The 16,943-nt window shown below is 37.5% G+C and overlaps 1 protein-coding gene across 1 annotated transcript in view; it reads right to left on the bottom strand.

Annotated features, from left to right (window-relative positions):
* Positions 1-16,943, bottom strand: part of ercc6l2.L (excision repair cross-complementation group 6 like 2 L homeolog) — a 67,530-nt gene that overhangs the window by 36,787 nt on the left and 13,800 nt on the right. Inside the window, exons 5-7 of the mRNA XM_018259169.2 lie at positions 6,179-6,372; positions 4,347-4,508; positions 3,687-3,894 (exon numbers count right to left, since the gene is read on the bottom strand). Of these exons, the coding sequence (XP_018114658.1) occupies positions 3,687-3,894; positions 4,347-4,508; positions 6,179-6,372 (564 nt within the window). The remainder of the gene's footprint in view (positions 1-3,686; positions 3,895-4,346; positions 4,509-6,178; positions 6,373-16,943) is intronic.

Below are 16,943 nucleotides of genomic sequence, written 5' to 3'. Positions count from 1 at the left end.
CACCCCTCCCTACTTTCACACAAATTCTATATACCCATACCTATACTAACTATAGAGTTTAGTATCACAATAGCCTTTGATATTCTGTCTGTCCAAAAAATCATCCAAGCCATTCTTAAAGGCATTAACTGAATCAGCCATCACAACATCACCCGGCAGTGCATTCCACAACCTCACTGTCCTGACTGTGAAGAACCCCCTTCGTTGCTTCAAATGAAAGTTCTTTTCTTCTAGTCTAAAGGGGTGGCATCTGGTACGGTGATCCACTTTATGGGTAAAAAGGTCACCTGCTATTTGTCTATAATGTCCTCTAATGTACTTGTAAAGTGTAATCATGTCCCCTTGCAAGGGCCTTTTTTCCAGAGAAAACAACCCCAACCTTGACAGTCTACCCTCATAATTTAAGTCTTCCACACCTCTAACCAGTTTAGTTGCACGTCTCTGCACTCTCTTCAGCTCATTTATATCCCTCTTAAGAACTGGAGTCCAAAACTGCACTGCATACTCCAGATGAGGCCTCACCAGGGACCTATAAAGAGGCATAATTATGTTTTCATCCCTCGAGTTTTTATGCTTGATAACTTGTTATCTACAAAAACCCCTAGATCCTTCTCATTTAAGGAAACTCCCAACACACTGCCATTTAGTGTATAACTTGCAATTCTATTATTTTTGCCAAAGTGCATCCAGGTACAAATACTATGTTCCAGGCCAACATTCCTTAATTTAACCAGTAACCTTTTGTGTGGCACGGTATCAAATGCTTTAGCAAAGTCTAAGTAAATCATATCCACTGCCATCCCAGAATCGATGTCCCTGCTTACCTTCTCATAAAAAGAAATTAAGTTAGTCTGGCAAGATCTATTACGCATAAAACCATGCTGGCATACACTCATAGTATTATGATTTGCTAAAAAGTCCAGTATCTAACCCTTCAAAAAGCTTTCCTACTACTGACGTCAGACTAACTGGCCTATAATTTTGAGGCAAGACACTGGTTGATCAGCAGAATATACCAGGACAATATATGCCAATATTCACAAGCAGACTTCATTAATGTTATACAGCCCTGTCCCCAAAATAGAGAGATTTTGGGGAAGTTGTTCAATGCGTATGTGATTTACCAGAGTTTTATTTACCTGGGGTTACTTGCAACATGGTGGAACAAAAGTAAACGGTAATATAGAAAACTTATTCTATGAAAAAGACTAAAATCCTACAGTGGCTTAGCCCCCTCCCCCATATCAATTGACTTATAAAGCTATACCACTTATAAAATTAACTGACAAAATCAGGGGTTCTGCAACTAAATCTGAAAGGATTTGTTGGGATGGACTCAGTAGACCCTGTATATTTAACCTGAATGAACACATACATTGTAATCAAGTCTGTATCTCTATCTAATATTATATTGGGAAATAGTCAAAACTGACACCAGCAAGCTTACAAATGTTGCATGTGATACATAAAACCAAAGGCAAAACTTCTTCTTTGGTTTTAACGCTTGCAGTGGGGTTTAGGAATCATTACTGTACAGCTTATACTTGACGCATGTGATTAAATAATAATATAAATTAATATAATATAATAATATAAAATGTAGATGGTAAAACATCAAAGTAAACAATTATTTGGTCAACAAATCTGCATTAAAAACTGTCCATAAAGGAAAAGAGGTGCTAAAAGTACATAAGAAGTATACAGTAAGAAATTCAAATAGAGAAGGTGCGCTAAAACAACAGTGTAGCCGTCTCGAAATCTGAAAAGAAAAAAGCAATCCCTGATTGGAGTGGATTTTCTGAGCGCGGAAAGGTAGATACCGGTATTCAGTTGTTATGCGTCTCAGTGTGCGATGCGCTTCCGCCTGAAGAGGTGGTTCTTCACGTGGAGCGATAGTGATTTGCAAGTTTTACATGCACTATGTCCTTTTACCGATATGGGAGAGGATCACACTTTGCCAATTTTAGTGTATAAATAATGACTTTATTTAGGACAATTTCAATTACAGCCCAACGCGTTTCGTATTGGTAATACTTCCACAGGGGCAAAGGTTAATTCCCACATTCCCTTTGGGTGACTTTTATTTAATCCGTGGGTGGTTCTATCAATTAACATAATTAGATTAGAACAAGCGATTGAACGAACATGAGTAGTTAGTTTAATTGATATGTTAAACTAACTGGCACTACCTTAATAGACGCTAAAATCCGGATCCAGCCGCAAACACTTACAGGCACGAACACTACAAGACGTTTGTGAGTAGTTCCATTTTGCAAAACACCGTCTATTTTATAGGCTTGCTGCACTATCAGGGATTGCTTTTTTCTTTTCAGATTTTGAGGCGGCTACACTGTTGTTTTAGCGCACCTTCTCTATTTGAATTTCTTATCATACACGTGGACCAGTGGATCCACATACTACAGGTGCTGCTTGATTACTGCTAGGGATAAAGCGCGGTTTCTTCACCATTCTACATAAAGAAGTATACAGTATATTGATAAAAATGGAAATTTATAAAGCATGAAGTAGGGTGTGTCTTCGCGGTACAGAAAACTACATCCACCTTCCTTTCACCAGCTCTACTACTCTGTTCAGACAATTTTTTTGTTACCAGACAGAGCAGCTCTCACAACAGAACCCTGGCAGAAATTTGTGTCTACAGTCACATGATCCTGTATCATCAACTTGTTCTTGTGCCTGTCTCCCTGAGAGAGAACATACCCCAGTCCAGATTTAGAAATGAAAGATCTAAAACCAATTCTGTAACACTTTAGAGTTTTAATACATGAATGTTGTTCTTGCTCTCTATAAAATGACAAAATTAATTTTTTACATGATAATTACCCTACTGGTGATTCCATCTCGGATCAATAAGTATCTGATTTCTTAAAGAGGATCCAGTAAATCCATCTGCTAGAAAATTTGACTTGCACAGTTGTGAAGTTAGTGAGCTCTTAAAATTGAAACAATTCTTGTATTTTTAGCAACCAGTCTCTATTACAGGTATGGGACCAGTTACACAGAATGCTCAGGACCGGGGGTATTCCGTTTAATGGATCTTTCCATAATTTGGATCTTCATACAGTACCCTAAGCCTTCTAGAAAATCATGTAAACATGTACTTGGGATCAAGTACAAAGTACTGTTTTATTATTACAAAGAAAAATGAAAATCATTTTTAAAAATGTGGATTATTTGGATAAAATGGAGTCTATGGGAGAAGGCCTTTCCGTAATTCGGAGCTTTTTGGATAACAGGTTTCTGGATAATGGGTCCTATGTAGTAGGAGTGCATTGTGACTTTCCCACGCGTTTAAGAGGAATGGCCCAGGTGTATAAAAAAAAATTGGGAGAGGCTTATTTAGGTGGAACAGCAGAATATAAGTTGGGCTGTTTGAGATAGTGGTCCCCAATATTTCTTCAGAAACTATGTAGTGTTCTATCTCAGAAGGGGGCAAATTTTAGGACAATCCCAAAAAATAAAAAGTAGGGTGCCTGTGTTGTCCATACATTTTGAAAAAAGGGGTTCTTTACAACATCGACATTAGATTTTGCAATACTCTAATGGTAAAAAAAATGTAATCAAATGTTAAAATGTCTACATTTACAAGTGGACTATTTAACAAACAGATTTTACTAAAATTTTACCTTGATTATAGAAAATTATTTTGAGCAGATCATACATACCCGATCTTCTTTTTTAGGCAACTGTTGGCTTATAAGCGTTTTAGTACGTCTCAGGAAAAATGGTGACAATTTGCTTGCCAGTGTTAGAATGGCTTTCCTTCCAGTAGCTAGTTCTCGCTTAGTAGCATTATGCCTTTGTCCATACTCTACAGGGTTTGAAAACTTTTCTTTGAATTGGCTGCTACTACCCAAATATCCAGGAACAGCCCTAAAAAATGAGAAACGTATAACAATTATAAAATGGTGGGTTTTTATATATGATATATATATTTCTACTCTGAACAATACTAAAATATCTGACTTAAAATGTACTTTAATTCTAAATTATTTAAAATACTATTCTGTATGGGTTAAAAACTGCTGCTGTGTTGCAGAGAGAAGCAAGAATTAGCAATAAAAGCAGGATCCAGTCTTTTTTTAATTCAATGCAGTGCCACAAAGGAATGGTTATGAAACACAAAGTTACCCCATCAGCTGTTTTGCCTAAGAAAGGCGCGACTGACTGTAAATGTGCCTGCTTCAGTCGCACCTCACATTATGTACTGAATGTAAATTCAAGTGTCTTTTATTATACGCTCCATCATTTATTTAACAGAAATAAATTAATGTATTCACACCTATACCTAAAAGAATTCTAATTAAAATTGAAAATTGACTCACCAGTCCATAACACACCATAGCTCTCCCATATTGTTCTGTAAAATAGTTCCTGTAAGACCAATACGAACTTTACACCTTATTTCTTTCATGACCTGTGTCACTCTGGCCTTTGGATTCTTAATTCGATGCACTTCGTCGACAACCACAGCTGACCAGTCAATGCTGAAAATGTCATGTTAAAAAAAAGTTAGTAAGTTGGTAAGTAAAATCAAATGTTCTTTAGCAATAACTAACTACAGAAAACGTGCTTAGGCAACATTAACAAACTGGCTTACTATAGGCCAAACGTGGCCTGATAATGTGATGACACCTCCCACGGCCAACATCATTACCAATCTAGGAGTAGAACCTGACCTCAGGCAAGTCTGTTTGGCCAAATGACTAGCTCATTTGCCTTTGGTCAGCCATGGTTGGCCAATTTGCACTGAACTTGGGTAGCAGACTGTCATCCAACATCAACATATAATGGTCTTTTAAAATGATCTGGAGGGCCGCGAGTATGGCAATATAACTTTTAAAACAAGCATTATCATTAGGGTTCACATTATCAGTGTAAGTGGATAAAATGGTTGAGAAAAGTTTCTCACTTTTCACTTAACTATCTGGTCCTTGTCATGTCCATTAAGAAATAAAGGCTTTTTATACAAGTAATAATTGATCTATTACCCCCAACAGAAAAACCTCAGGAATCATAAAACGATATATTATATTATTAGGTTATATACAGGTATTAGGCTATATTATTACTATATGGGAAATAAGTCATTCTCTGTAAATGACTTATATTAAATGAACACTCATTTTTTTAAGTAGGCTGTGCAGCCTCAGTATCTACTATAATATTACAAATAATATAACAAATAGCGTTTGTATGAAGACCCTGCTCTTAACATTGTACCTTCTGGTGTAATCAGACTCTGTTTCTGACTAACCACAAAAAGCAGAGGTTTGGCACCAAGACATTAACAGTAATCAGACAGCTTCTCAAAGAAATCTGTTTGGCATGTACTAAAGCCTACATTAAAAGACAAGTAACACCAGGAAATGAAAATGCCCTAAAAGCATTCGCATAGCCCCCAGTTTCATACATTCAACACAATTGCTAAAATGCATGGTATTTTCACTTCAAGATACTTGTAGTATTTCTTGGTATGGCTCTAAAGCTCCACAATATACCAGGTGGTACTTTGTTTAGACAGAAGATAAAAGATGGACCAATACAGCAGAGCTGATCGAAAACAACCTCAATAAAATCTATGACAAAGTACAAAGAGAAATAGTATGCTAACATTCATTTTTGAATGAATTTTGAAAATTAGTTAAATTGTCATTTGAAAAAGCTCTACTACCACAAAAATTCCATGGAAAACCCTATAAAATAAATCTTACTGAATAGGGTTTAAAGTCAGTCAATGTATGAGGACTTTGTTTTCAACTTATTATTAATGCCCATCAGTGTAGTACATGGTTTTTGATTAGGACATGTGAGGCCCTGGAAGACAGCACATATATTGCAAGAAGTTCCCTAATAGCACAGGACATTAGTATTTTAAATATAGCACTAAGGTAATGTGTTTAATTACTCAGGGCACGGTGTGCAAGTAGATTGTATGTTCCACTTGCTTCCTTGGGTTTCATCTGGGAACTCCGGTTTACTCCCACACAAAAAACAAGTCAAATAATGTGTGAATGTGATAGGGACCTTAGAACGTCTGTCCCCACTGGGGCATGGACTGATGTATGGAAATGATGTATAATCTCTATAGAGTGCTGTGGAATTGCTATATAAATGATAATTAAAAAAAAGAGCATAATAAAATTTTTTAGCTTACCTGTTAATCTCATCTAAACACAATCGAAGAGTCTCATAAGTAGTCAAAGCAACTTCAAATTTTCCCTGTTTGAGCCGAGAAATTTCAGAATCCTTTTTGTTTCCATGTATTAATGTTAACCTGAAATATCCCCAGGTCTCCAACTCATCCTTCCAGTTGTATAGTACAGATAGTGGTGAAACGATCAAAAAAACCTAAAAATATAAACTCATTTGAGAATGGCAATATTTAATTTGATATAAATGACAAAATAACTAATAGTAGATCTTATGAGGACACATAATATCACATGACACAACCCTTGCCCCTAATTGGGGCAAAGTAAAGCCTAAAGGTGGCCATACACGGATAGATCCGCTCATTTGGTGATGTCGCCAAACGAGCGGATCTCCCTCCGATATGCCCACCTTGAGGTGGGCAATATCGGGCTGATCCGATCGTGGGCCCTAGGGCCCAACGATCGGATCCTTCACGTTCGCAAATGGGCGGTCGGATCGCGGGACCGCATCAACGAGCAGATGCGGCCGCAATCCAACGGGATTTTTAACCCCACCCGATCGAGATCTGGCCGACTTTCGGCCAGATCTCGATCGGGGAAGCCCGTCGGGGGCCCCCATACACGGGCCAATAAGCTGCCGACTCGGTCTGTCGGCAGCTTTTATCGGCCCGTGTATGGCCACCTTAAGTCACAAATCACACAAAACAGTTCCCACAGCGTTGTTAGAAGTACAGACATCTGCCTTAAAGGACACGTAAAGGCTAAATTTCCTAGCTTTAACCCGGCGGCCATTTTTCCTCTGACACAGACAGTAATATTGACATCTGCAAACAGGACATGAATGCTGTAAAGTTCATGCAATGCAGAATGCAGGTTTACACAGGCACAACATACGTTGATAAAAAGTTCTGCTGGCGGCACTGTAAAAAGACCCAAAGTGCTGAAGAACTGAACAGAGGTCCAGATCCCTTCACACTTATGTAAATATCCCATAGTGTGAATCATATGCAATTTGTATCCAGGGTAGAAAATGATGCTTTCTGAAGACCAGGAGAGAACAACGGTCTTGTGCATTTTATTAGGGGAAAAAAACTGGAGTGAAATTTAACAGACTAAGCCAAAGGATACACTGCATTTGAGGCAGACAAAACTACAAGGATAAGCATCACCAGGAGGCACACATTAAAATGGCAAGAGGCGTTGGAAACATAGGGCGTTGAATAGACTCAGCAGGATAGGGATTATATTTATTATTCTATGCATAGTGAAAACTTAAATCTCATGAACTAGAAGCATACAAAATTGAAGGGTGGTCTAAAGCTTCTGGAACTGTATATACAAAATGGCAAAAACTATGTGGTTAAACGCCATGAGATGTATCATATAAGTACAAATCATTACAAGTGCCAGTTTTTTTTAAATCAAACTTTGCTGTGCAAAGCATTCCACAGTCATAAGAAACAGGGGAGTGTATTTCTTTTAAAAATGGATTGTATATAAAACCACTAGAACGTTACATCAGAAATGCAATGCAATATAAACAGTTTAACTGAATTCACATACAAAATACAGTAGATAAAATGTATATCTTTGTTCCGACGCAAGATCACGCAGACTTCTGCAGCTGCACATGTACATTTGGTTTGGCTGAACAAAGATGGTATAGACACAGTCTCAATAACAGAGGTGAAAAATGTATCTGAGCTTTGAAAAGACAAAACTAGGTGTTTGTGTCAAGGGCCTGTATAAACCAGCATACACCCTTTTCAACATAAGAAATTAAATGTAACATATGAATTCTGCGTATTTTTTAAATAAAAAAAAATTATTTATTTTTATTAAAAGGACTAATGGCAAATTTACTTGCACTTGCTACTTACTACTGCCCCTTCTGGTAATCAGCTGTTAGTTTAAACAGAGATAATGATCACTGTGTAAATAATTCCACTTAATGGATCATTTCCCTATACTTACTACCTCCTTCTCCCAGACAGTTTAAACTGAGATAATGAGTACTGTGTAAATAACCACATCCATAGCCACTTTTGTCCTGTTTGTGAATATGAATAGGAGAGGTCTGAATAAATAGAGGAGTAATAAAGTAGCTTTACAGAGCATTTGTTTTTTAGATGGAGTTAATGACCCCCATATGAAAACTTGAAAGAGTCAGAATATGAAGGAAAATAATTCACAAACTACAAAAAGTAAATAATGAAGACCAATTGAAAAGTTGCTTTGAATCAGCTATCTAACATATTAAAAGTTAACTTAAAGGTGAACCATCCCTTTAAAATGTATAGCTATATAAGGGCTATTGTGTTGGATTTATTTATTATGACTTGTTTATTATTTATCTAGAAATATTTATTATTTCTAAAAAATATACTTCATGGTATTTACAGTGAAGTGTAAAGTAAAAATAGATGATTATATCAAAACTGTTTTCATTGTATTTCAACAATGAGAGAATCAGGGATCATTTAACAATGCCCAAGATGAAAGTCTTAGAGCTCTTAGGGAAGCAAAATTGCTCACCTTACTGTTCATTAACCCCGCCCTGGCACCTGCACAGTTCCAGTACTCTGCAGCCACATTTTTAATCTGCGCCAGATGCAGAGTATAGTGGTGAGCACAAGCCTTATGAACAGGGCCCTTTGAACCCCGAGCCTGCTAGTTCTCCCTAACTTGTGCATCTAAGTGATGCATATGTTATGGGCTGGGTAGGGGGGGAAGAATGGAGTATTACTATATTTTGATCTGGCCGATCAATTTCCTGACAGATGTTGGCCGAAAAATCGTAAGATGTACGATCGTTCGAATCCCACTAAACGCACAATAATTTCGAAGGATTGGTCGGACTTCCCTAAAATCGGTCGTTCTGCAAGAAGAATCATCGCGTCTATGGGGAGCTTTACTTTAGCAAAAATTGCAGTTTAGAAGGTTATGGTAAAAACACACATTTGCCCATTTTGTCATGTGTACATTTCAAAAAAATGGGGTAAACCTACTGCTAGTGGAAATTTACTTGCAAATTAAAGTATGCTGATTTCTAGAACGCTGCATTGTTCGTGTACTGCTAGTTTCTGCTCTACAGAAGTCAGCAGTGTCCACAATACTATGCATGCTTTATAGAGATGGGGATTTTCAGTTCAGTTTTATTTGCACACATCAAATATGTTTTTAATATATGTCTTTATATTTTATTTTAGGTATGCAGAGGCTTATATCTTCTTACAGAAATAATACACAAGAACTCAGGTAGAATACAGCTGAAGATTAAACTTAATGGCATATTTAGCGAACTGTGAAAAGGGCAAAATCTCACTTTCATTGTTTAATAAACATGTCCAGTAGCAGAATATCACTCAGTGGGACTCTTGTTAGCTGTATTTGCACACTTTAAATAAATATATCCTGTAAATGAATCAAATTAAATCTAACAGTTTAAGGAATCTGCCATTTCCATTACTGAGCTGTTCCTTGGAAAGATTAGATGAACAATTCAACTTTTTTAATAGGTTTTTATTTCTATGCAAAATATCAAAAAAAAAAAAAAATAAGATTTACAAACATTTGGTTCTACAGAGTCGGTCATCATTATCAAATCATTATACAGAAGCAGCAGAGGTCCTGCTTAACCTTTTATTTACGAATAGGTGCCCTGGCTTGTTCCAGTAGAAGTAGAAGTCAGCCTATGTGGGTTGTGGGGTCCTAGAGGTTTAGGGCCCCAGTTAAAGGGATACTGTCATGGGAAAAAACATTTTTTTCAAAATGAATCCGTTGATAGTGCTGCTCCAGTAGAATTCTGCACTGAAATCCATTTCTCAAAAGAGCAAACAGATTTTTTTTTTTATTCAATTTTGAAATCTGACATGGGGCTAGACATATTCTCAATTTCCCAGCTGCCCCAAGTGATGTGACTTGTGCTCTGATAAACTTCAATCACTCTTTACTGCTGTACTGCAAGTTACAGTGATATCACCCCCTCCCTCCCCCCCCCCAGCAGCCAAACAAAAGAACAATGGGAAGGTAACCAGATAACAGCTCCCTAACACAAGATAAGAGCTGCCTGGTAGAGCTAAGAACAGCACTCAATAGTAAAAACCCATGTCCCATGGAGACACATTCAGTTACATTGAGAAGGAAAAACAGCAGCCTGCCAGAAAGCATTTCTCTCCTAAAGTGCAGGCACAAGTCACATGACCAGGGGCAGCTGGGAAATTGACAAAACATTTAGCCCCATGTCAGATTTCAAAATTGAATATAAAAAAAATCTGTTTGCTCTTTTGAGAAATGGATTTCAGTGCAGAATTCTGCTGGAGTAGCACTATTAACTGATGCATTTTGAAAAAAAACATGTTTTCCGATTTTCAGGATCCTTTTAAATGCAGGTGATGACTCTTAGGAGGTGGGTACCAATCCAGCCTTACCTTTATAATTTTTGACTGCAACTCCTAACTGCATATATAAATTGTACCAGTAAGAGCTAAATGGATTTAGCCAGACAGCCAATGTGGGAATGGATTGTGCCATCCAGTATAATAATATACACTTCCTGGCATAGCACAGAAAAATGCAATAAAGTCTTCTCATGGAGGACTTTGGAACAACATCATCAAAAATTCAATTTCTGTGACAGCATTAAAAATTCAGTCCAGCATTAGCATGCTTGCATTTTATGCACAAAAAAATGTCCCATCTTTCTTTGCTACACATAATGATAAAATTAAAAATACAACAGAAAAATAACTCAAACACACACAATGCAAATATTAAATAAAAAAAGTCTAAAGTGAGAGAGAGATGGGTCCACAATATAGCAAAGCTGGTTCTGTACCACAAATGATATATAAAAGTCTCACAAATCAGTACATGATAATGGTAATGACATTTAAAAACATTTATTGCTTATTTTGGCAAATAACACATATAGTACTTCAGACATTTTAATCATGTCTCTCTTATGGTTTTGTAGCAGACGTTGATGGTTTTCAAAATTTAGAAGGCAAAGTACAGTTATATTTTCATCACCTCATAAATCCCACATATTATTAATTTCAAAACATCGGAAATTCTGATATCAGTTTAAACCAAACCAATCCAATCACCCTGTCAGATTAAGGACACATTATCTTTTATTTCCCTTCAACTGAGGAATAATTATTGGAGATCTGCTTCAAGGCTATTTATTTAGTTTGAAGACTTCTCCTTCATGACAAAGAAAATGTAAAGAGAAAAGTCTGTATTAGAGGTCTTCATACGATATACAAATATAATATGCAAGCGCAGAAAAATTCTGCAAATTATCTTCAGTCTTGTACCTTTATCTTTATGGAACTCCTAGGCAACTTATATTTTTATATTCACCATATAATCTACAGTTTGGTCTTTTTTTTATTGACCAAATTATAAATTATATTCTTATAAGCAGTGCATCCTGATGCTAAAACATGATTTTATCTATTAAGGAAATGTGCCCATATTTCTGCATATATACCAGACGCTGGACCACTTTGTAAAGTTTGTACCCAACGACCTCTGCCATTTCTCACACCAGATTGAATGGCAGGGGGACCAAAAAAGCCTGTGAATGGGACAATGTTGAGAAGCTGGAGAAAAGGGAGGCGCTCCCTGAAGACAAACACATAAATATAGAGAGCTGCATATTTGAATGGATAATATACCCCAATTTATATTATGTGCCCTGTAAACAAGCACTCAGCCTTCAGCCTCATGACCAAAAATCTGCAGTAGGTGGTACATTTTCCCCTATATACACACATGTCCTCGTCCTTAAATGGATATTACTTGGAAACAAGATGTATGTCAAATAATAATCCACAAATGTTTTTGTAGAGCACATTTTTAGAGATATATCAGTTGACTGGGGCATTTATGCTCTTTTTATCAGATGACAGACACCAGATGAAAGAATGTGAATGGAGAGTATATATTCTTAACGCAGCAGCAATACACAGAACACTAGGAGACGTGGTAACAAAGAGAAACATTTTGACAACCATTGCTTTCAGGGTACTGGCAGTGGCCATCCAAACTTCCCATGTGACATATAGTCATCGTTTATAATATGTATTTTCTGCTAATGGTGGCCCTACATAGACTGCCAGGCTTACTATGTTGATTTTATGACTCATTTTAAGCATAAAGCAAATTCAAATTCGTGAAATCACTCACCAAAATAGAGACGTGGCCCAGGTGCTCCAGCCCTAGGCCCTCAGCTAAGGGGGAGCGGACAATCTGTTTACAAATCGTAAATGTTGATGCAGGGCACACTGGTTACTCACATATTGATCAGACCAAAGTTTGTGAATAAAAAAATGAATACTTTATATAATCATCTCTCGACTGACGCGTTTCGTGTCACTGGGACACTTAATCATAGGCTTGAGTTATGAGCCTATAAGTACCAATTCTGCATAGCCTCGACCAATGTGACCATATTCTGACCAGTGCTAGTATCCTGCTAAGTAAATGTAATGTCTCTGACAGTCCCCTTCACAAAATAAAATAAATACCTGCAGATAAATCTCTTTGTCAGTAGGGTGTAGAGTGCTGTTCCTGTTGCTTACTGACATGGTTATATGGTGATGGTTAGCCAGACAATATGTCCCTATGTATTAATGTATGAGATTGTATAAGAAGAATATACAGAATGTATAGGTAATAGTCAACAACACAACAACACATTGGGGTAAGGTCATTACCTACCATTTTCATTTTGCTTGTTTATCTATGTATTATTACAACTGGGTACAGAAACCTGGATTATTTTCTGATAGACTAAGGTATAGTAGCAGAGAGAGAGTAATCTAGTTGGTTTCTGACTAGATTTATCTTTTCTTTGTTAAGGTTTTTTTTCAACAACTCTTAGGGGAGCTAGGTGTCCTTATCTGACACAAGCTTCATCTAATCTGCTGCTGTATTTAAATATGGCACACAAAGTAAACAGCTGAAATTATAGTTTCTGTTTTGAATAAACAATTGCACTTTATGTACGCTAGAACTGACTGAACTCAAAACTGTCAGAAAGATTTACAGCATTAAACCATTCCCCTTGTATCAGTAAGACCTGCATGCTGCCCATCCTCATATAATTCAAAACATTACCTTGTGTGGAAGATGGGAATCTTTCCAACTAAATGGAAGTTCTAACTAATGTGTTCTGAATGCTTTGTGTTGTAAATGATTTGAGCAGTTAATGTGTTTAAACTATAACAAGTAACGTTTTTAATGTGAATAATGGTTTCACACGGAGATACTTTAGTACCTATCCTGCTAAGCCATGTGACAAAAAGAGTTAATGATGTATTGCAGGACTTGGTATTTTGTGCACTGACAGATTGGCCTGCATACACAAAATGTATAGTCCCACTGGTTGAAAGTTGGTGGTGTTAGCTAGACGAAACAGAATAAATGAGGTAAGTTTTCCCCATAATGTTAGGGGCCAAGGGTCCTTCTCTCTTGATATAACAGAACCATGACATTAAAATTAGTCAGGGTACAAAAAAATTTCAGATAGCCAAGAAAAATATAGTGATGCAAAAAAGTATGCTCGGTGGAGGAGGGCGAACAGGATTAAAGGGTAACTGTCGCACAAAATAAAATATACTATAAACTTCATCTTACTGAAATAATAATAAGGTTTCATACTGAAATAAGAAACTTTGTAAATATATTCAATTAAATATTTTGCATCGTTTCTGAAATAATCAAGTTTATGTTCACTATCCCTCTCTCATAATCTGTTTCTCTTCATTCTGTCTTCTTGCAGCAGTTGGGTGTCAGATAGTCATTGACAGTAAGATCCAATATTTCTTATGGGGCAGGCTTCCTTTGCTAGCAGATGAATTAGATCTCACTCATAACGGATTCAAGTACAAACCTAATCTAACAAAATAACTGCCTTTTGCACAAATTCTGCATGCAGAGAGACAGGATTTCTGGAGATTTTAAGAGTGAGCTCTAGTCTAGGCAAAAGGAGCCCCACTAGAATATATATTGGATCGAACGGTCAGTGATTTTCTGACACCCAACATCTGCATGAAGAGAGAAGAGAGAATGAAGAGAAACAGATGCTGAGAGAAGAATAGTGACAATAAAATTGATTGTTTCATAAACAATACATATTTTTTAATTAATTGTATTTAGAAAGCTTCTTATTTCAGTATAATGAAGCTTAAATTTTCATTTTCGTGATAGTTCCCCTTTAAAAAGAATTGCAAAGTCTAAGAAGAGCAAATGGGAAAATCATTTTTAAAATTTATATTTGACCTGTAGCAGGAACTGTAGATAATGGGCTATAGGTCATCATATTCAACAGTACCTAAATGGTTTGTCATATTCTCCATACTGTGTATTTTATAGGTTATAAGCAACAAAAGCAACAAAATATCAAAGGAGTAACCTAAAGTTCAGCTAAGAAAAGCCACGCGGCTTAGGGGAGCACGTGGAAAACAAAATTAAAACAATGAGGTTTAGAAAAATTAACACAGAATCAACAAGCTAATGACTACTATATGACTATTTCATGCCTCTCAATGTTCCCCATTTCTGGGGGACAGCATCAGAACTGCAGACCTCAACATGGGTGTGGCTTAATGGATTTAGGGTTGTACTTTTGTCATATTAAAATGCTGGAAGGTATGCTCAAAGTATGTTTCATAAGCCAGTAGAAGGTGAATATTAAATAACTGAATCAAGCATAGGTTTCAGTAGCAAAAGGGTATTGCGAAGGGTAAGACTTAAAACATGCTTTGCTGCTTTGAACTTTACTTCATTTTAGCTCCAACTGCTGCAGCCAGCTATTGAGGCTTACCAAATTTAATACTGAAAAAGACGAAAAGCATTTGAAAAGAAGGGTCCATGTTTTAAAGTTTCTCTTTAATTATACTTTAAAAATGCAAACTGATTTATGGATAACAATGTGACTGATCATTAAAAGCATTGAAACGATAAAGACCAAGAGTAAAAATAACATGAGCACATTGGGCAGGATAGTCTGCATTCTAGATTTTATTCAGCAAAAAGAAAAGAGAACCATGCCATTTTACAAGTCTTTTATTCACACTCCACAGAACAAGCACAAAGAAGCAAGGCCCCCCAACCCCTCACGTATGGAAAGTACTTGTACTTGAGGCCTTTAAGCTTCCATGCATTAAGAATAGAGGGTTGGTAAAGCATTCAACTCCATTTCATGCAGCTCATATGCGCTACTACAGCTTTTAAGCACAATATTAAGGCACAACACATAACGGTTTTTATACTGAGATTTTCTTCCAACAATGAAAGGCTTTAACAAGCAAACTGAATCCTGTTTTAGAGCTCAAGATGTCAGCAATGAATAATGGTAGCAAAAAACAAGACATACAGCAAAATCTTTTTTATATAGCTACCTAAGAAATGGTTAGATATAGTGTTTTCCCAAATAAGATGCATTACACTAAAACCTAATAACTTTTTTTTTTTTAAAAGCACACTTTTGTAAAAAGCTTTGCCAATTATACAGGTATGGGATCCGATATCAGGAAACTCGTTATCCAAAAAGTTCCGAATCAAGGCTTCCTTTTTCTCTGTAATAATAAAATAGATCCCAAATACCCAGACCCAGAAATATCTAAAAATGTCATAATCACTTGGAAGATGAAAGAGACTGCAGCAGACTTGAAATCAACACCAACCAGAAAAGCCCCAGGCCCAGATGGCTTCATTAGCCTTATACGCATGAATTCTTCTCCCACACTTTTCCCAATAGCCTACGAGCCATCCAATATATGGGTACTGTAGAATTCAACCCTTTAGCAAAGAAAAACCCTACCCCCCACCCCACATAGACCCCCCTCCCTCCAGGCTAACTGACCCCCCGGGGAAATGCCACTAACTTTTTACTCTGCGCAGATTCAGGCATCGGAGTTCACCACAGCCATCTTTGGGTCTTCAGTAAGCTGAGGTGGAGACCGGCAAAGGAGTGCATGAGCAGTTGGAGCAATTTACCGGTTTATGACAACTGTGCATGCGCCGAAATGGACGGAAACTGCCAAAGAGCCGGAAGAAGACACAAAGACCCAGAAGATGGCTGCGGTGAACTCCAATGCCTGAATCTGTGCTGAGGGATAAGTTAGAGCCATTTCCCCCCTAGGGGGGGGCAGTTAGGCTGGGGGGAGGAGGGTCTACGTGGGGGTGGGTAGGGTTTTTTTTTTGCTAGTGTTGAATTTTCCTTTAAAGCAACAATGATCCATACAACCCTGATCCACAAGCAGGGACACATCTGTTAGATGTAAAAAGTTACCAGCCAATCTCATTATTGAATGTAGACACAAAATTTTACTCAATGGGATATGTTCAACTGGTGGAGCAGATTCACTAAAAGGCGAAGTGCCCGTCGATATCGAAAATTCGCAAGAAATCCCATCCGCAGCGACATCGCCAATTCACTAACAGGCGTAGAGGCCAATTCGCTAGCGAACGAGACCATTGCTAGCGTTCGTTCGCACCCTATTGCCCGACGACTTTTCGCTCTGGCGAATGGCCATTACTCTGTCTTATGAAACTGTCACGACCGGCACCCAATACCAGAACAGATGCCAAGTACCCTGGTCTCGGCTTCACCAGTAGTGTGACCACCGTTGGGCTTCGGGAGGAGCCCTCAGCTTACTTGGGTGCCACCTGGACTTAACGAGGGGAACAAGGCGAGATGTTCTGGCTGGCAAAGGGGCACGGCTGTTAGCAGAGTCTTTTGGGCCGAAGGTC

This window comes from Xenopus laevis, chromosome 1L, assembly GCF_017654675.1.
Source record: "Xenopus laevis strain J_2021 chromosome 1L, Xenopus_laevis_v10.1, whole genome shotgun sequence".
NCBI lineage: Eukaryota > Metazoa > Chordata > Amphibia > Anura > Pipidae > Xenopus > Xenopus laevis.
Note: the sequence above shows the minus strand (reverse complement) of the source record. Positions and strands in the feature narration are given on the sequence as shown.